This window comes from Ailuropoda melanoleuca, chromosome 10, assembly GCF_002007445.2.
Source record: "Ailuropoda melanoleuca isolate Jingjing chromosome 10, ASM200744v2, whole genome shotgun sequence".
In the NCBI taxonomy this organism is placed as follows: Eukaryota; Metazoa; Chordata; class Mammalia; order Carnivora; family Ursidae; genus Ailuropoda; species Ailuropoda melanoleuca.
The window spans coordinates 26,349,463-26,370,878 of NC_048227.1; the positions used below are offsets into that span (position 1 = coordinate 26,349,463).

Here is a 21,416-nt window from a genome sequence, read left to right on the forward strand (position 1 = left end):
AAAAAAATGGGGTGCGGGGGTTTGGGGCTGGGGGAGAGGGAAATAGGAAGGTGTCCAACAGCTACAGAGTTTCGGTCGTGCAGATGAGTATGTTCCAGAGATTTGTGGCTACAGTTAACAGTACCGTATGGTACACTTAAAAAGTGGTTAAGAGGGTAGACCACAACTGTGTTAAGTGTTCTTCACCAAAAAATGTTTCCCCACCCCCCAAACGTGTTCTATACTCAGTGCCCGCAAATGGGCACCGAGGAGTTTGTCAGCCTCCAAGGATTTAAGGACAAGTTCGGGTATATGTACATTTTTTTCTGGGCGGGGGTCTTCGATTTCATTAGACTCTCTCGAAGGAGCCTCGGTAGCCCCGCAGCAGTGATGGTAACTGCTGTTCATTTAAAACTCCTGGGTTAGGAGTTCCCACCAAGACATTAGTATGGCGACTACTGTTCTTCTCTTTGTGGAAGCGAGAGACACTGTTTTTCAGTCTCATTTTTGCAGATAAAGTGGGGCTTGGAAAACTCACGTAACTTGATGGGCAACAGCTGGGTCTTGAACCCTGAAAATCTGGCCCTGGGACCAGCGCTTTGGATGGCTGCTCATTTAATCCTTCCAAGGATCCTATGAGACGGAGGCTGTTACCCCATTTCAGAGACCAGGTCCCTGAGGCTCAGCTGTGCTCAGTCCTACTGGTGTAAGTGGGCAGAGCTGGGATCCAGGCAAGGTTTGTTTGCCTCCAGGACAGGAGTGATTGACTACCTGTGGGTGGTAAAGGGCCCTAGGGTAAGTGGACCCTTGAGCTGGAGTGATGACTGTGGGCTGGGGCAGGTGGGGATGGTACCCTGGGTGCCGTTAGCTTGGAGCTGGGCAGCCTTTAAGTGCACAGAAGGAAGAAGCCCAACTTTGTAATTAGGATGTCTTGAGTACCTACTAAGTTGTTAGCTGTTAGCCCAGAGTGAGTGATTTTTTTTAAATTGAGTTAATTTGACATATCCCTTCTCCCTATCCACGCCCCCCCCAAAAGACAAGAAAAGACAAGAAAATCTCAGTTTCTGGCATTGCTTGGAAAAGCAGAGGAGCTGGTACCTACCCCTCGGCCCAGGTTGTTAGGTTACCATCCTGTTAGACAGGGTGTGGGCAGTTTCTCCATAGGCCTCACTGCTCCCTATCGTCTCCCAGATCCTGGGGCTGAGTGTTGTTGGTTGTTGTTACTACACCTGCTTTTTCTTCAGACCCGGCCCACTTCACTCATCTCTAACCTGCTTGATCCCCGTCAACAGTGGGCCTTTCTATTGCCGTGCCAAGGCCCTGGGGTTGGGAGCATGATCCAGAGCAAAGGTAGATGGACTCTCCTATTTATTGGGTTTCTGGCCCAAATTCCCCACCCACGAACCCCAAAGAATCTTTTCCTCGTTCCGAGTTCACTGTTCTGAGAAGACTGGGGGGTTAAGGAGAGGCCTTCCTTCCAAACCTGAGCGGGTGACCGTATTTTTTGTCTTAGACACTTGGCCCAGGGACCTGAAGGAATATCTGCCCAGGGATGCTGAGAACGGGCTCTGAGCAGAGGCCTCCTGAGTGCCAGAGGGTCCTGGAGGGTGGAAAAAAGTATATATAACTGCTCCAGGTCTCGGAAGGTGGAAAACACAGCTGCCAGCTGCCCGATATTGAGCCCTGTGACCTCACTGTTTAGATCTTTCAAATTGTTATTCCTTCAAAGAAGGTTTTCAGTAACACAATGCTGTCCATGCAAAGACCACAAGAAAATATTTGAAAATAAGAAGCATACATCATGTCTTGTGGCTTCTTCTTGTATTTGTTATTAACTACCTAGCCAGATATAAAACATTGTTTTGAATAGGTAATACAGGCAAATATTAAATAGTATATCCGGATGTTCAAAATGTTGTCCTTTCATCCCCATTCCTCATCTTCCCATTCCCTTCTGTAGAAAAGGTGTGAGCATGTGTCTTACATAGGTTTCCAGAAATATTTTATACCTATACAGGCAAATATATGCATATTTGTATATGTATGCATGTATATACATGTATAAATGTACTCTTTTTAAAAAATTTTTTTTGAGAGAGAGAGAGTAGAGCAAGAGAGAGCATGAGCTGGGGTGAGGGGCAGAAGGAGAGGGAGAAGCAGGCTCTCTGCTGAGCAGGGTGCCAGATGCCGGACTCAATCCCAGAATCCTGGGATTGTGACCTGAGCCGAAGGCAGACGTTTAACTGACTGGGCCACGCAGGTGTCCCTAATGTACTCTTTTTAATGCAGTGTGCCGTAATTACTAAGCTGCTCCCCCACTGATGGGTGTTTAGGTTGTTTCTAGTCTTTTTTACCTTTAAAATTAAGGCTAAAGTAAATTGCATTCTTGGTGGACTCTGTCTTTAGGATAGGATGTTCTGAACTCCATGACATCGCACTACAACCTGGTAAAGAAGGTACATCTCTCCATCTTTTTTTAAAAAGACTTTATTTATTTATTTGAAAGAGAGCGTGTGCACATAAACCAGGAGCGGGGCAGAGGGACAAGCCAACTCCCTGCTGAGCACAGAGTCTTACATGGGACTTGATCCCAGGACCCTGAGATCATGACCCGAGCCAAAGGCAGACACTTCACCCACTGAGCCACCCAGGTGCCCCTTGCCATCATTTTATAGATGCGGAAGAAGAGGCTCCGGGGTTTGGCCACTCCCACAAATCACGCAGGTCATGGAGGAGGGCCAAGCTAAGGTTCTGCCCTGGGCTGTGTGACTTAAAGCCTGCGTTCCTTCCACCTTCGCCCGCTGGTCCCTGCGAGGAGGTGGCCGTGGGAGCAATCGTCAGCTCAGGGCTCCATGGCTGACCATATAAAGTGTCAGGGAAAAACTAGAGTCACTTCCTAATACGGTCACAAGAGGGAAATCCTGGGCCTGTGACTGGGACCTGCTGGTGGCCTCAGGGCATGGGGCCCTGAGATGTTGGTGGGGACACAGGAGGTGGGCATAGTGAAACCTCTGAACTTGACCTGCTGGAGAGGGGCGTGTGGGGGACAGGGAGGCAGAAACACCACCCACTGCAGGGGGCTGAGTCTGGAGAGATGAACCGAGGTTAAGCAGCAGACCTCAGACCTGTGGATTCTGAAGCCCAGCCACCCTGCGTGGGGCATGCTGCTGCCTGCCCAGCTCTTCCTCTCGGCTCGCAGTGTCCTGGGAAGATGTGCTGAACCGAGCAGAGATTCAGATCTGCCTGGAAGCTCAGATTAAGGGCTTCCCGGGGGCTTCGCACCAGGAGCTGTCCCGGGCAGACAGGAGTAAAGTGATACTTCCTAGAAAGCTGGAGAAGGAATTGGGAGAGCCGGGCGTTCCTTCTTTCTTTTATTCATTGTATTCAGCAAGTATTTGCTGAGTGTCTGCCTTGTGCACGGCCCTGTACTGGGCTGGCGATACCACATTGGCAGCTTGCAGTCCACGGGGTGACCTTGAGGATGAGCCCTGAAAGAGGAGGTGGAAATGGCTCTGAGAAGATGGAGGGGAGACATAGGAGCAATGGCACACGTGAAGATTCCAAGCTGGCAAAGGTGTTGTCATTGTGAAATAAAGGGAGCAGGGTAGAGACACATTTATTGAGCACCTACTATATACCATGCACTCTGCTAAATGCTTCATAACATTATCTCACAGCAAGCCTACGAAGGATCTGCTATTACACACCTTTGTTTTTCAGTGGAGGAAAATAGCTCAGAGAGGTCAAGAGACTTGTCGGGTCACACAGGAAGAAGCAGAATGAGGGTTCAAAACAAGTCCTCGATTCTGGACCCTTAACCACTGCCCTTCACTGCCTCCAGGTCAAGGGCTTGGTAAGAAGGTGGTTTGGCCTGTAAATGACACCTATATTCTAACAAGGGTGTGGCAGTTGGCAGGGGGCACAGCCAGGGGGATCTGGAAGTGGAGTTAAGGCCTGAAGGAGAGGTAGGACTTGGCTGACCTTCATTCAAACGACTGATCGTTATTTGGACACTTACTCTGGGGAGGCCCCGTGCTAGGGATGAGGACACAGATGAACAAGACACAGAGCCTTTGTCACCAGGTCCACAGACATCTACAAGCACCTACTGTGTGCCGGCCCAGGGCAAAGCCCTAGGTCACAGAGATGAAGGCATTGCAAGCCCTGTTCCAGGGAATCTTTGTAATTAACGTACCCTTCAGGTCTTTGTTGGGCAAGCATTTAGTGAGCACCTACTGTATGCCACGGCCTGTGTACGGACTGGAGAGGAGGAAGAGGGTGCTTCCACTCTCAGGGCACTTGCACTGGTGTTGGCAAGATGGTGGGAGGGGGCTGGACAGTCAGATGGGGGAGGGGGCCCCCGGGCCGACAAAAGACCCATCAGGCTGAGTGCGGGTCCTGGCCCCTGCCTGCCTCTGTGGAAGCCAACCCCTTCACCCTTGCTTGTCTCCTCCTGTATGATCCAGAAATACCAAATTGCTTGCAGTTTCCCCGCGTGCGTGCACTTGCCCCCCTGCCTTCCGTGCCTTTGCTACCTCCCCAGCAGGCTAACACCTCCTTGTCTGTTAAGATTCAGGGCAGGGACCACCTCCCCACTGGAAGTTTCCCTGACTGACCCCCATTGTGGATTAGAGCCCTCTCTTCCTTGCTCCCCTCATTCCCTGAGCTCCATCCTTGTTCTAGGGACATTATTTTTAAATATCCTTGTCCCCTCTCCAATCTGGGTTCTCAGAAGGCAGGAGTCACCAATGATTTATTTATCTCCAGCATCTAGCACAAACCCGGTATACAGTAGGTGCTCAATAAGTTCTGATGGATGTTTAGACAGGTCTGTGTTGACCTCATTTCCTGCTTTTTTGGGGAATGCTGAGAACCAGGGAGATTATTCCCCCCAATCCTGTACCTTTTGAAGAATACTGTCCCCTTCTCATCCGGGCGCATCACACACCATTGTCCCTTAGCAGACTGAGCCCTGGAGGGGCGCTTCTCCTCCAATCAGTGCAGCCCAGGCTGAAATTCCTTTGCGGTCAGGACCTCGTGTTTTTCGTCTTCTTTAACTGCAGAGCCTTGCACGGTTTCTAAGACACAATGAATGAGGGACTGCATGAACAAATGATGCATTGTTTCTCTTTCTGTGGGGCGGGCAGAGGTCGGACAGCCTCACGGGTGGTGCTCAGGCCTGGGAGTGGGCCAAGCTGGGGTTGGTGCTGCCAGGGTCTCGCTTTGTGACTTTGGTAAGTTGCTTAACCTCTCTGGTGTTTGCTTTGCCCTGAGTCACCCAGAGATGAGCCATCTGCGCCTCCTTTCATCCCTTCTAGGGGGAGGTGAAGAGACGGCCTGCTTCCCGGCTCTTAGAGCCTCAGGCAGCACTGATGGTATCCTTGGGGAAAAGCAGTTCCTGTGGGACAGGATGGAGCCTGTCGCCTGAGCTGTGACCTCAGCCCAGTGAAAAGCCGATGTCTAGTAAAGGACAGCCAGAGCAACGATAGTGCCTCGCACATGGCTCACAGTAGGGTTTGCCGAGCAACTTCACACCTTTTCCGTGTTCTGATTATTTCCAGATGCTCCTATGCACTTGGTGGGGCATAACAACGATTTTTTTTAAAATTGTGGTAAAATCCATATAACCTAGAATTCACCATTTGAGCCAGTTTCAAGGGTACAATTCAAGGGCATTTAGCACATCCATAGTGTTGTATAATTATTAGTACTATCTAGTTCTGGAACATTTTTTGGGAAGATTTTATTTATTTATTTGGGGGGAGGGGGAAGAGAAAGAGAGCGAGCATAAGCAGAGGGAGGGGCAGATGGAGAGGCTCCATGCAGTGCTTGATCCCAGGATCCTGAGATCATGACCTGAGCCAAAGGCATTTAACCAACTGAGCCACCCAGGCACCCCCCTGGAATGTTTTTATGAGCCTAAAAGGAAGCCCCCATAGCCATTAGCAGTCACTCCACATCCCCCTCCTCCCAGCCCCTGGAAACCAGGGATGTGTTTCTGTCTCTGTGATTTGCCTGTCCTGGACGTTTTGGATACATGGAATTATACACTAGGCGACCTTTTGTGTCTGGCTTCTTCCATACCGAGCGTATACCATTTTTTGGGGTCCGTCTGTGTGCTGGTATGTGTCAGGGCCATTCCTTTTTTTTTTTTTTTTAAAGATTTTATTTATTTATTCGACAGAGATAGAGACAGCCAGTGAGAAGGAACACAAGCAGGGGGAGTGGGAGAGGAAGAAGCAGGCTCATAGCAGAGGAGCCTGATGTGGGGCTCGATCCCAGAACGCCGGGATCATGCAGGGCCATTCCTTTTGAAGGACAGCTGTGTTCATCCCTTCTCTTTACAGAGGAGGCAGTATTTTGTTAACGGGCAAGAGTGTGTGAGCTCTGGGCTGGAACAGTTGTGCTTGCTAGCTCCGAATTTCCCTCCATCTGGGTGGGCTGGCGATGACCTCACCAACCCCGTTTTCCTCATCTGCCACATGGGCAGCAGGGAAATCACAGTGTGATGGTCACAGGGGAGATAAGAGGATTCGGTGAAGAGATGCCCGTGAGGTGCTTAGAGCCCAGTGCGTGGAACAGTAAGTGCCCAGTAGACGGAGGCTCGGGGAGGTGAGTGGCGGCGTGCGGGAGAGGGGCTAGGGTCTGAACCCCGACTGTCTGAAAGCACACAGCTCTAAGATAGAACAGAGGTGGCCCAGAACCCCAGGGTTCTTCTCTTCCCCCATATGCAGCCTATCAGTGATGCCAGGACTCTGAGCCTCAGTTTCCCCATCTCACAGTTTTGCCATGAGGATGCAGTGACCAAATGCACACAGAGGAGCTCAGTACGTGTTTAAGTGCCCGCGGTGGTTGGCGTTGCTGGGCCTGGACCCCCCCGGCTGGGTGTCCGAGCTCTCCCCGCGGCCGCGTGCTGCAAGTAAGCTTGGGTTCTCTCTTTGGCAGACGTACTCTGGCCTCTTCTGCGTGGTGGTCAACCCCTACAAGCAACTGCCCATCTACTCGGAGAAGATCGTGGATATGTACAAGGGCAAGAAGAGGCACGAGATGCCGCCCCACATCTACGCCATCGCCGACACGGCCTACCGTAGCATGCTGCAAGGTGAGCCGCCCGCAGAGGGACCGGGTGCAGCCCGGGGCTGCTCCCTGCCAAGGGCCGCCTCCGGGGATGTCTGCTCTGCCCGGCCCCTCCTGCCCGCCCGCCGGCCTGCAGTCCTCGCCAAGAATGCGGAGTTTGGCAGGCGGCGCTGGGCCCCAGGAGCCTTGTGACTGAAAAAGGGAAAAAGCCAGCCGAACATCTGGGTGCACGGCTGGGAGGGTGAGGGAGAGCGGATGGCTTGGGCAAATACGGGCATGGGCTGCTCAGTGTCCAGCCCCTCTGCTGTCCCGGGCCCGGCCAGCCGTCTGCAGGATGGTGAGGTGCCCTCCTCACCTCTGGAGGGAAGGGGGTGCCCGTCAGCCCCCGGGCCCAGCCAGCCAGCTCTGCATTTGCAGCCCTGGGGGTGGTGTAAGAGGTCTTTTCCTCTCCGGCCTCAGTTTCCCCATCTGGAAAAGGGGAGTGATAGGGTCCACCTTGCAGCTTGTGGAGAATCTCACGCAGGCTTCTCCAAACTGAAGACCTTTGCATATTACCTCCATGTTTGTGTATCACTATTATTATTATTACTATTATTAATGAACTTGTAACTGAGGTAAAATATATATACAGTAGAGGGCGTAAAGTGCACAAACTTAGTGTCCAGCCTAAAGTTAATTTTGGCATATGTCTGCAGTCATATAGCCACTACTCAGACCAAGATGTGAAATATTCCCAGAAAGTTCCCTCACACCTCTTCCCAGTCAGTACCCCCTGTCTCCCTCAGAAGTAACTGCTACTCCGACTTCTGTCACCATCAGTTTTGCCTGTTTTTAGACATCATTCACAAAAATGATGTCCTCCTTATATTACTTACTTAAAATTTTTGTTGTAAGCTCTTTCCCCCACAATCTAGATCAGACTGAACAAAAAAAAAGCAATATGTTAGATTAGTTAAGAGCATGGATTCTAGAATAGGGGTGCCTGTGTTTAAAACCCAGCTCTGCCACTCACCAGCTGTGTGACCTTGAGCAAGCTACTTAACCTCTCTGTGCTCTGCTTCCTCATCTGCAAGAGAGGATTATAATAACTGTGACCTACCCATAGGGCTGATGTAAAGATGAAATGAATGATTGCATAGTGCTTAGAACAGTGCCTGATACTTGGTCAAAACTAAGTATAACTATTATCATCATCATGCATGAAACCAGATATTACTCATGCCAGCTATGTTTGTTTCTTTTTTTTTTTTAGAGATTTTATTTATTTATTTACTTATTTATGTGAGAGAGGGGGAAGGAAGAGCGCAAGTGAGTGAGTGGGGAGAGGAGCAGAGGGAGAGGGACAAGGAGACTCTGTGCTGAGTGTGGAGCCCAATGCAGGGCTCAAACCCACCACCCTGAAATAATGACCTGAGCTGAAATCAAGAGTCAGATGCTTAACCGACTGAGGCACCCAGGTGCCCTGCTATGTTTTTTTCTAATGCACATTGAAGAGAATATACGACTATTAAAACTGAAATCATTCATCTTAGTGGCACTTAAAATCACTTTGCACGTTTTATGATACGTGGAATTAGGATATCTCCTGTGTTCCATGTGGTGCCTGGTGTGCCAGAAGCTTAAACAATTGAAGTTTGCCTTTGCAGGGCCTCTTCTTGCCCTCTATCTGAATAGCACTCGGGGTCAAGGCATGTACCTCCTTTCACAAGAACACACATGTTCTCTCTTTTTTTTTTTAATCTTCAGCACAATTCTGTGAGATAGGGTCAGTGTTACTACCTACACTTCATGACAGAGGTAACAGAGTCTCTGAAAGTACTGGAAACCCAGGCCATGACCAAATGGGGCTTCTCCCAGGAATACCAGGCTGGTTCAATATTCAAAAATTGGTGAATATAATAGCCTAAAGAAGAAAAAAAACACACAATCATATCAATGGATGCAGAAAAAGCATTTGACAAAATTCAATATCTGTTCATGATAAAACTCAGAAAACTAGGAAAAGGAGGGAATTTCATCAACTTGATACAAGGCATCTACAAAAAAGCCTATATTTAACATCATTCTTAATAGTGAATGCTATTTGAATGCTTGCCTCATAAGATGAATAACAAGGATGTCCACTCTTACTACAGCTATTGAATATTGTACTAGAAGTCCTAGCCAGTGTAATAAGACACGAAAAATAAATTGGGGCATCTCTAAGTTGTGAGCTTTACCTGTTCAACAGCCTTGGTCCTTTCTCATCAAATCCCTTTGCCTCAGAATGGTTGAGCCCTTGCTTTCCTCCTCTGTATTTTGAATAAATTGTAAAAAGGGCAGTACCCATCCCAGTGTCATTGATTTTGGGGAAAGATGAGAGGATTTTCTTTCCTGTAAATGGATCTGGTCTTGAGACACAGGAGTTCTCCCATCCTTACACTTGGGAAAGGGCAATAGAAAAGGGCTTGGGCAGTCTTAAAGTTGTATATAATTGTTATATGATAATGAAGTGTGAATAGTCCAGAGGTTGTGAACCAGAAGCTGGTAGGCTGCATCCAGCCTTCAGATAAGTTTGGTTTGGTCCACACAGAGTTTTAAGGATACTTGAAGTAGTTGCCAACTTTTAACAATTGGGAAATTATACATAAAAAGTCCATGTGTTTTTACAGGGGCATGAGTTTTCCAGTTCCCTTGTCCTTACCTGGCCTGGGCACTCATTTGTGTTAACAGCCTGGCCCTTGTGTTTGACTTTGCAACCTCTGGAATTGCTACCTTCAAGAGTGTTCTGAGTCAGGAATTGAGAGCTCAGTTCTGGAAGTGCCTGAGGGCGGGGATCCAGGTGCGTCCAAGCTTGAAGGGCTCAGTAGAAGTGCCCCCAAGTTACTGACAGATTTAGCCAAACTCCGCAGGTAGGACCCAAGCTGGATCACTGCAGACATGGGGCTGCCTTACCTTCAAAGACCAGCAGATGGAGCCTTGCAGAAAGGGCTGTGGAGATGTAATCTCAGGTTGTGAGGGATGGTTCCTGGAGTTAGGTATGTGTCTTTGTTTTAAAAACAATTTTTTTTTATTTGTGGTCTCCCTTGATGGACAAGTTTACAGTGATGGTTCACACACCTTTTTAAGGAAGCTGAACATCACAAAGTTAGAGTATTCATGTCATTTGGGGGCTTTTAGTTGCACAAAAATATGGCATACCATATAGCAATTAAAGTGGCTTAAACAATAAGAGTTTATTATTTCACATAAGAAGAAGTGCAGGTCAGTGATTTCAGGGTTAGTTAATTCAGCAGCTCAAAAACAGACTTATTTGGGATTTTCTTGGCTTCTTCCTCATGGTCACAAGATGGCAGCCATAGCTCCAGCCACCATGTCCTCATAAAGTGATGTCCAAAAGCCTAAAGGAAATGGAAGGTTAGGTTCTTTTCCTGTGTCTCTTTTTTATCAGGGAGGAAAACCTTTTCCAGAAACTCCTCAGCAGGCGTCCCGTTATGTCTCATTGGTTTAAACTTGGTCACATGCCAACCTCTAAACCAATGATTGGCAGAGGACTGGGATGTTAGTAATTGTTTGTAATTATGTCTCATTGGCTAAGCCTTTGGTCACATGCCAGCTTCTAAATTAATGGTTGGCAAAGAGGACTGGAACCCTCATAATTGGCTTGGACTATTCCTGGTTCTTTCCTGGAGTTGGGGGAGCTCCCACAAGCACGTTTTCTCTGAATAACAGAATGAAATGAAATTCAGTTCACAGAGGAGAAGGGGAAGTGCTGCAGTGTTCTTAAAATACGTATGTGTAACTTTAAAAAACCTTTAATATTTTATATTCATGCTAGAAAAATTAAAACATATATAAGCTAAAGAGAATATACCAGCCCCCATAATTCTATCACCCAGAGATCACTACCATTAGCACTTTGGTATGCAGCCTTTCGTGTTATAACTGAGCTGAACACCCCGAAATACAGGAAACTTCGATTATCTGAAAATAAGTGATTCCAGAAAAAATAAATCACTTCGAACAGGGACCAAAATTTCACTGTAAGCGGAGAGAAAAGGTTTGATAGGGTTGGAGAAATGACGTTGCAAATTGTCAGTCTATTTTATCTACATATAATAGGAATTCTGTTATAATTGCAACTAGATGTGAATCCTTAGATTGAGTAGAAAATTAAGGGTTGATTTTTTTTTTGAACTTCTTTTTTATTTGGACAGAATCCCGTGAGCGCATATCACAACGTTCTTCATGTCACATTTGATTTTTGCAGCAGGAGCTAATGAGAATAATTTTTGCAGACTTAGGAGAGGGCTCAGCTGTTCTCCCAAGGGCTCTTTTGTTTTGTGGGTGCTTCATAAAGCCCCCATCGTATTGTCCTTCATGACGACTCTGGGATATCTAGTCATGAATTAACCTGACTTTTTTGTGTGTGTGTGTGTGTGGCCTTTCCAAGCTCATTGACTTGGTGACACGCTGCACCTTCAGGGAGATGGGCAGTGTCATGGAGCTGCTGCTTTGTTCTGTGTATCGTGATGGTTGGTGGATGGCAGCGTGCAGGCCGGAGAAGGCTGTCTCAGTGGAGTCTGATTTCCATAGAGGTGGCCTCTTTGAAGACTAGTTCTGTGCTGTGATCACGTTTCAGTGTTAGACTAGGTGAAGAGGATCCCCGCTGTTAATATGTTTCATTCCCTCTAGGTTCTATGTTATAATACAAAGTTACCTTTTGAAAAAGAAAATGACTCAGAAATGTTGACACATTTTCACCCCCCAAGAGAAAGTGACAACTGTGAGAGCACACATGTCCATAAAAGATAAACTTCGTTTAGTTTCAATGTGAATCAACAGCTGTTGCGTATGAGTTCATTTTGGCATTGCCTGGTACGTTCTGGAAAACTACTAATGATACACTCCAATGAAACAAATCATGGGGGGAAAATGCAAGCTGGGGAAAAATAACTTTTTCTCTAGAAAGTGGAAGTTTGGATTTTGCAAAGGAAGGTGTAGGCCCAGTTTGTGACTCCTTTGATGAAGGTCGTGATCCCAGGGTGTAAGGTCACTCGGCTGGGATGCACTGTGCTTTCTGTCTTGTTCCTAAATCCTTTGTAGAGCAAGATGAGATGTGAAGAGGTGGCGTTGGGGACTGATGGCTAGCACATGCACTGAAAATAGAATGTCATGTTTGAATGTGTTACAGGAACCCTTTAGTTTCTGAGGACCCATACCCTGCCTAAGAGCCGACCTCATCCTTGTCTACCTATTCACCTCTGTATCTCAGGCGTCTCTGCTGGTGCCCGGCACACAGTAGCTGCTCAGTTAATATTTGCTGATGAATGAATGATTGTACTTAATCACTAGCTCTACCCCAAATTCTCCTTTTAAATGTGTTGATCTCCTTTTACTATGTCTAGATATATATTGGGGACCCTACTTATAGCTTCTCCTTGACGGTGATTACTACTGGAGCCTTCCTACCTGCTCTAGCTACCCTCTATGACAGGTAGCTGACATCTGGGACCTTCCTTATCATGCTTGGAATTGGCTTCAACCCTCTCGTGGTGGATTCCTTGTTTCCTGGATTCCATGTCTTCCTCCTCCTTGCTTTACCCTCCTGTTCAAATGGAGCACCTTTTCTAGTACCTTATCAGGTAAGGATGTACATGAGACAGATGGAGAGTCTGCATATCTCATCTGAAGACTTGATGGGTCTCTAATATGTAAGGGCCATTTTAGCTGAGTTTAAAATTTTAAGCAACAAATCGTTTTCTTTCAGGGTTTTTAAGGCATAGCTTCACAGCCCTCTAGCTTGCTTCATTGCTGAGAAGATAAAAGCCAATCTGATTCGTAATCCTTTGTGTCTGACCAAAAAAACCTTTTTTTTTTCCTCCTTCTCTGGAAGCTATTAGTCCCTTCTTTATCCCCACGTTCTTGATGATGGGATTTGTCATGGGTCTCTTTTCACCCATTGTGCTGGAGATTTCATGGACACTCTTCATCAGTAAACTCCGTGGCCTTAAATTCTGAGAAATTTTTGTGAGTTACTTCCTTGATGATTTATTTCCGTGTTCTCGGTTCTGCTTTTGTACAAGTCTTCTCATGTCCAGAACTCAACTCCGGGGCTGTCCCTTTTTCGCTCTTTATCTTTTTATTCTTTTTTTCTGGGCAGTTACTTCAACCTGATCTTACAAGCATTCTGTTAGGTTTTAATTTCTGTTATTAAATATATATATATATATATCTGTCTATATGAAATAAGAACTCTGTTTTGTGTCCTGAATATTTCTTTTTCCACATGATGTGATGTCCTTTTTCTTGGAGGATTCTTCTCCATGCCTAGTCTCTGTGTCTTTCAAGACGCTTAATTTCCCTAGTGATTTGTTTCCACTTCTGGCTGACGTATCCGTAGCTTTCTGCAGATATCTGCTGGCTCTTGGCTGCCCGTTCATCTGGGACGCCCCAGGGCAAGGTTGCTAGACGTGCTGTGGGCTTGCAGGAGGAGCTTGCTGGTGATGAGCTTGGCTCTCATTTGGTTGGAGCTGGGCCATTCTACTAGGCACTTCTCATAGATCTTTCCATCTTTTTTGTCCTTGGGCTGATCACGTTTTTCAGGGAAGACTTGTGCCATCGTCTGCCTGGAGGGTAAAGATCTTTCTCCCGTCATTGTGAGGGTCTAGGTAAGAGGCCAAGGGTTTCAAACTGTGGAATAAAACTTGCACATTATCATTTCAATACGGTCTCGGGTGCTGCCCAGAGACCATTCTGGAAAGAATAAAATCTGCCTCCTCCTGTGGGCTGGGGGAAGGGCAGTCACTTGGCTGCAGGGAGCATGGAAGGTATCTGGCGTGTCTAGGAGCTTCTCAGACAGACTTTCAGCCAATCCTTGTGTTTGTCCTCCTTCTGCTCTGTCTCCCGAGCCCCCCTGCTGTGGCCAGTTACTGAAGTTTGGGAGGGTGGGGGGCAGGGGATTCTGTGATGAAATCAGGTTGCTTTCAGCTTTTCCCATGGCCAGCTTCTTTCCTGGGACTGTCCTCACTCATCCTGTTTTCTGGCTTCCAAGACTTCGTTGCTCTCCTCTCTCTTTCCCAGTTCATTTCAACTTGAAAAATCCCTTTACTGTCATTTTACTCAGGCTTGGGGAGGGAGAAGCACTAATGGCAAATGTCCAACCCACTATGTTTTAATGGAAATTCTCTCAAACCTTCTTTTCCAAAGAGGTGATAATGATAATAGTGGATTTTTTTTCAAAGATATTTTTAAAAAATATATATTATATTTAAATATAATTAAATACTATTTATTTGAGAGAGAGATTGAGACAGCGAGTGGGAGGAGGGGCAGAGGGAGAAGCAGACTCCCCGCAGAGCAGGGACCCCGATGTGGAACTCTACTAGGACTCTGGGATCATGACCTGAGTCCAAGGCAGATGCCCAACCAATTGAGCCACCCAGGCGCCCTCAAAGATATTATTTTTTAAGTAATCTCTACACCCAATGTGGGGCTCGAACTCACAACTCCAAGATCAAGAGTCACATGTGCCACTGACTGAGCCAGCCAGGCGCCCCAATAATCATCGGTTTTTATTGTGTGCCTTCTCTGTGCTCAGGACTTTATAGGAATATTCTCAGTGAATCCTAACCCACAACCTACAAGGCGAACAGGATCCGATTAAAATCTTTAAAATTCAGCCTTGGGGTGCCTGGGTGGCTTAGTTGGTTAAGCATCTGCTTTCAGCTCAGGTCATGATCTCAGGGTTCTGGGATCGAGCCCCACATTGTGCTTCCGGCTCAGCAGGTCAGCCTGCTTCTCCCTCTCCTTCTCCCCGCCTTCCCCTCCTCGTGCTCTCTCTCTCTCAAATAAATAAAATCTTCAAAAATAATAATAAAATTAAGCCCTGAAACTATTATAGTGCCCACATATGGAATCTAGAATAAAAACAATATTACGTTATAAAGTCAGGAAAGCCAACAAAGTTTTTATTTTTTCCCCATAACATTTCTGTTGCTGGTTTTTATGAAACAGCAAATACGGAATCCTTTCAAAATTTCTCCTTATTTTTCCCTCCCATCCTTCCCGTGTGTGCGTGTGCACGTGGGCCTGTGTTTATATGACCTGTCGGTTAATCCAAACCTGGAGGCAGGGGCGATATGATTAGCCTCATTTTAGGGCCTGGGAAACTGAGGCTCAGGGAGGCAAAGAACTTGCCAAGGTCCCATAAGGGTCAGAGCTGGATTTGAACTTGGCTTATCTGATGCCCAAGCCTAAAGCTTGCCCGCTCAGCTGGCTGCTGCACGGAGCCCCCGACTGTCCCGAGGAAGGAGGTTTGCTCCCGTAAGGTCTATCTTCTTACACGTGCGGGGTGTTGAAGGCTCAGCCCTGGCGAAGGGACGGTTAGCTGACCGGGGATAAATCAGCAAGATGCCTGTGGGGAAAGCACCACCCCTGAGGCTTTCCCGACAAGCCACTTTGGATCTCCAGCCTCCCCGGCAGGGTACCAGGGGCTTGGGGGAAGGGTGTGAAAGGCACTAGGATTTCATCCTGATGTGCTGAGTGGAGCCATCAGGATTTGTTACCCGGTGCAAGATAGCAGCTGGAAGTGTTTTGTCCTCATGTAATTAGCACCAAAGGGCCACTCTCAGGGGATTAAAAAAGAAATCACGGCTGGCTGGCTTCTGTCAGCTCCAGGGCTCTTGGCTGAACCTGCAAGTAGAAGAGAAATCTGGGAGGCGGCATGAGCTAACCTCTAAGCTCTCTGCTTTGCAAGTTCCCACACTCAGTTGCATACCCTCTGTCCGAGGGAGGTCGAGGTCGGTGGGTCCTGGGGGCCAGCTCAGGCTCACCAATGCCACAGAGGCTGCTCTGTAAGCTTGGCAGAGAGAAGGAGGGCACCAACGCCCCCTCCCCGGCCCTGGCTCACGGCTCTGGAAAGCCCGTGTGGCTCGGCCCTCTCCAGCACCGAGAGCCCGCCCATTTTACAGACAGACAAAACTGCCAGCGCACCGAGTGAGTTGGCCCTAGAGCCCCATGTCCCACTTGGAGATGTCACCCTCTGCTGCCCTTGAAACATTGATCTTCCCTCCACGGCCTGGTGGTAGTGGGGTGCTGTTACCCCCATTTCGCAGACCGGGTAACCGAGGCCCCAGGAGGCTAAGGGACTGGCTCAGGCCTTCTCATTAGAAAGCTCTGAACCTGGCCTCAGAGCCTGCCCCCTTGGGACAGAACGACAGCAGTCTAGAGCCACTGCGCAAGCTCACTATGTGGGATGACGCGGATGATGGCCCCGGGTGACAATCATAGCAACTGCTGAGCTCTTCCACGTGCCGCAGGTGATTTTAAGCTTTGTGCATCCAGTCTTCCTTCCCTGTTTTCATTTCCTTGAAAGGTGTGGATTCTTATCCCTCTTGTCCTCGTAAGGACAGGGTCTAGTCCAAGAGGTAGAGCCAGGAAGTCATTCCAAGTCATTCTGTTTGAGAGACGGTGTTGCTACCTTGTGTCCCCGCAGAGGGGACCAGATGTATGGCTCCCGGCCTCTTGGAGATTTTGCAGCGGCTCTCAGCTCTGCGTCTGGCCTGGTGGCAGGATAGGCAGATGGTGGCTTCATCCTCCTGGCTCGGTCATCGCTGAGGCCCTGGGACATGGAGGTTGATGCTCTGAGTTATTGTGAGAAGTTCACGTTCTTTTTTTTTTTTTTTTTTTAAGATTTATTTATTTATTTATTTGACAGAGATAGAGACAGCCAGCGAGAGAGGGAACACAAGCACGGGGAGTGGGAGAGGAAGAAGCAGGCTCATATCGGAGGAGCCTGATGTGGGGCTCGATCCCATAACGCCGGGATCACGCCCTGAGCCGAAGGCAGATGCGCAACGACTCTGCCACCCAGGCGCCCCATCACGTTCTTTGCCAGGAAACCAGGAAGGGTAAAGGATCATCAGATTCTGATGAGCCTTTTATGGAGTGCCTGTGGAGTCTTACCTACACGGACGGGAGAGGGCTAGGGAGAGTTCTTTTTTTTTTTTTTTTAACAGGCAGTAAATATTGAGTTGACGAAGCAGGCCTGCTGAAGGGACTTGGAAAGCTCTGGCCCACACTTGAGCACAAATGCACGCTCCGGCCTCCTTCCTCCGTGTTCTCCCAACCTCAGAGGGAATCTGGTTCTCTGTTCCCCTTTTGATTCAACAGTGTTGAGACCCCAGTGTGGGGCGGTGGGACGGTGAGGAGGGGTACCGTCTACTTGATGAGGACAAGGTGTGGGAGAAGGCAGGTATATAATCAAATCACCCCGCAAATACATGTGCTCTGGAAGGGAGTTCTGGGGAGCTGTGAGGTAGACCCTGGGGCCTGTCAGAGTCTGGGGGGGGGCAAGTGGGCATAACAAAGAGGTGCATATGGGATCCATAGGCTGGTGGGGCTGGAGCAGAGAGAAGGAGGGAGAGTGGGGCAGGTGGGACCTGAGGCCCAAGAGCCCCACATGAAAATATTGGTCTCCCCAGACCCCAGCCATCACCTGGCCAGGTCTGCTATGAAAGATGCCAGAGCTTCCTGTGGGTCTGGAAAATTCCAGCTGGGGTCCAGCACAAACACTCAAGAGTATCGCTTCCCACCCAGAATCTCTTCCTACCAGCTCTGCTGGAGGACGAGGTTGGGAGAGGAAGGCCCAGAGCAAGAGAAGGCCCTTGACCTGCAGAGTGGTGGGTTGGGGCATGGGCCCTGGAGCTGGGTTTGAATCCCTCTTCTGCCAATGCCCCCACTTCTTTGTGCCCAGTTTCCTGTTTTGTCCTGTGAGGCTGAGAACTGGGCCGACCCCAGTTGTTGCCAGGGCTAATTTGGACAGTGCATAGGGAACACGCTCCCTGCTCACTGCAAGTTCCACAGGTGTTAGCTGTCATCTGTCCACGGCCCACAGTGGAGGCCCAGCACTGACCTTTACCTTCGTGTGTGGCAATGGGTAGGCTGCTGCTCTTCTGCACGCAGTGGAGGCTGTGTCCTTCAGTCCTTACTGGCCTGGGGTGGGGGAGTGGTGACCCTACAGGGACACAGGCCTGGCCACCTCCCTCTCGCTGGGTCCCCTAGCAGCCTGGCATGGGAAGGAAGAGCAGCAGAGAGCCTGGGTCTGTTCTCAGTCCCAGCTTGGTTTTCTCCTTTTATGGTCAGCCTGCAGGCCTCTGGCTCCCCAGCCATAAACCATGAGCTTGTGTTTGGGATCCGGCCGAAATAGCTCGTCTGTGGGGAGCTGGTCTTCCCCTGAGAGTCCTCAGGCCTGCTTCGGGGGAGGGACCACCAGAGTCCTTTATCTCCTCGGCAAGCTGACCCGCAGACTTGCACATCCAAGGCCAGGCCCCGAGTCTGGGGAGGAGGAGAGAGAGGCACGTTTAGGGGTGCACGCGAGGTAAGGGGTGCCCCGGGGCTCTGGGCTGCGCGATGCTGGAATGCCCGCTCCAGCCCCGCACACCTCTGCTCCCGGACTCTGTCCTCTCTCCATCTCTGATCTGCTGTGTCCCAGGCCCTCTGCTTGAGGCGCTCTGCTTCCTTAGTGTCTCCACCAACCCGGGGATTCCTCCACGTCCTTCTCATGCAGCTCAGAATCACTTCAGCTGTGACGTTTTAGCATCTCTGTCTCAGGCGGCAGCAAAACCGACCCTCTCGTGCATAGCACTTTGGGCAAATGCTTATTGTAGGCTTGCTCACTTCCTGTGGTCATTTCTTGGCCCATCTGCCTCCCACATCCTAAGCCTCTCAAAAGTAGACTCAGTAGGTGTTCGTGAACTTAGTGTTTCCAGTAGGGGGCCAGGACTTGTTTGCTGAGTGAATATGTGACCACAGACCTAAGTGTTTACCATTGCTTCTGTCTCGATTGCCTTGAGAGAAAGAGAGATGCAAATGAGTAAGCATTTCTTTTTGAAGATTTTATTTATTTATTTGAGAGAGAGGGAGAGTGAGCAGGAGCAGGGGGGAAGGGCAGAGAGAGAGAGAAGCAGACTGCCTACAAAGCAGGGAGCGAGACATGGGGCTCTATCCCAGGACCTTGAAAATATGACCTGAGCTGAAGGCAGTTGCTTAACCAACTGAGCTGCCCAGGCGCCCTGAGTAGGCATTTCATGAGTACCTACTATGTATCGAGCACTGTTCCTGGCACCTGGGATCAGGCACAGCCCTTGACCTTCAGCAGGCCAGGGGCCGGTAAGAGAAGCATTGAAAGCAGTTTTGTAACTTCTTTTTTTCTTTCTTTTCTTTTCTTTTTTTTTAGATTTATTTACTTATTTGAGAGAGAGCACACGCACAAGCTGGGGGAGGGGTAGAGGGAAAGGGAGAGAGAAACTGTAGCAGACTCCTTGCTGAGCTCAGAGCCCGATGCGGGGCTTGATCTCAAGACCCTGAGATTATGACCTGAGCCGAAACGAAGAGTCAGACGCTTAACCAACTATCTCACCCAGGTGCCCCAGTTTTATAACTTCTGAAAAACAAATAGATCTGTGTGAACTTTAAAGAGTCAGATCTCTTGATTCACAGGCACCTGGGCGGCTCAGTCTGTTAAGTGTCTGACTTCAGGTCAGGTCATGATCCCAGGGTCCTGGGATAGAGTCCCTGCTCGATGGGGAGTCTGCTTCTCCCTCTGCCCCTCCCCCGTGTTTGTGCTCTCATGCGCTCTCTCTCGCAAATAAATAAATAAAATCTTGAAAAAAAAAAAGGAGTCATATCTTTTGTTTCAGGGATGGTGTAAAATTACCATAGTTTGTTTTAAAAAGCTTTATTGTGGTATAATTTATATACTACAAAGTAATCCGTTTAAAGTATACAGTTCCCTGGTCACTAGTGAATTTACAGGGGAATGCAGTCATCAGCACAATCTAATTTTACATTTCTCTCACCCCCCCCGGCCCAAAATTGTGTGTCTGTTCGTGGTCACTTTCCTGTCCTACCTCCAGTTCCAGGTGACTGCTTGTCTACTTTCTGTCTTTCTAGATTTGCCTGTTCTGGACACTTCCTATCAATAGAATGAATGCTACAATATGCGGTCCTTTGTGACTGGCTTCCTTCCCTGAGCATCGTGGCCTCAAGGTTCATCCATCTCGTAACAGGTGTCAGGGCTACATTTCCTCTTTGTGGCTGAGTAATATTCCATTGTAAGCTCGTACCACATTTTGTTTATCCACATAGCATTTGATGGATTTTTTATTGTTTCTACTGTGTGGCTATTGTAAATAATGAAAAGTAACATAATTTTTACTAAGACGGAAAAAGAATTTTTCCATCCATCCGTAGAGTCCTATCATGGATAAATGATCCATTATTTTCCCAGATAATCTGTACCCTTCCCCGCTAAAAAGTCTTGAGGTGAAACAATGATCACAGTGAGATTAGGTGCTACAATGGAGGGAACCTTTGGACTATCAGAGCTAGGGCCACCAGGAGGCCATGTGGTGCCTTTATAGAAGTAGAAAAAGGCACCTCTTTCTCAAGGCATTTTTCCTCCATCTGCTGCAAGGTTAATAAATGTACAAATCTATAATGACCAGTGTGAATGGTTTCCCCTAGAGTTATGCAGTGTACGACTTGTACCACTGTCCATGGCAGCCCCAGAGGGGGCATGTGGTAGAAAGGCCTCCAGTTTAGCTCTAGGGAGGTATAGAGTCAGAGAAAATCATAGAAGAAGCGACTCTCAAGATGCCATTTCAAGAATGGATTGGGGTGGGGTACCTGGGTAGCTCAGTAGGTTGAGTGTCCAACTCTTGGTTTCGGCTCAGGTCCTGATCTCAGGGTCATGAGATCAAGCCCTGTGTCCGGCTCGACGCTCAGCGGGGAGTCTGCTTGAGATTCTCTCCCTCTCCCCTCCCCTGCCCCCACTCATGCTTGCTCTCTCTCTCTAAAATAAATAAATGAATCTTAAAAAGAAAAAAGAGAACGGATTGGGGTATATACTCCAAAGAATTGAAAATGAGTTCTCAAAAAAAAAACTTGAATGTTCAGAGTAGCACTATTCACAGTAGCCAAAAGGTAGAAACAACCCAAATACCCATCGATGAATGAATGGATATGCAAAATATGGTATATCCATACAAGGGAATATTACTCAGCTGTGGAAAGGAAGGAAGTTCGGACACATGTCACAACAGGAATGAACTTCAAAAACACCGTGCTAAGTGAAATGAGGCAGACGCAGAAGGCAACATATTATACAACCGTATTTATGTGAAGTGTCTAGAAGAGGTAAATCTGTCTCTACAGAAAGCAGATGACTGGTTGGGAGCAGTTACGGAAGTGGGGAGGGAAGAGTGATTTGCTGAGTGGGTTGAGGGTTTGGGCTGATAAGAATGTTCTGGAACTAGATATGCACCAGGCACACCACGCATAGGGCACAACGCTGTGAACGTACCCCATACCACCAAGCT

The 21,416-nt window shown here is 48.3% G+C and overlaps 1 protein-coding gene across 4 annotated transcripts in view; it reads left to right on the forward strand.

Moving 5' to 3' along the window:
- MYH11 (myosin heavy chain 11) overlaps nucleotides 1–21,416 on the forward strand; it is a 97,089-nt gene that overhangs the window by 4,100 nt on the left and 71,573 nt on the right. For all 4 annotated transcript variants that reach the window (XM_034670322.1, XM_034670323.1, XM_034670324.1 and 1 more), the window contains exon 2: nucleotides 6,925–7,081. In XM_034670322.1, the coding sequence (XP_034526213.1) occupies nucleotides 6,925–7,081 (157 nt within the window). The remainder of the gene's footprint in view (nucleotides 1–6,924; nucleotides 7,082–21,416) is intronic.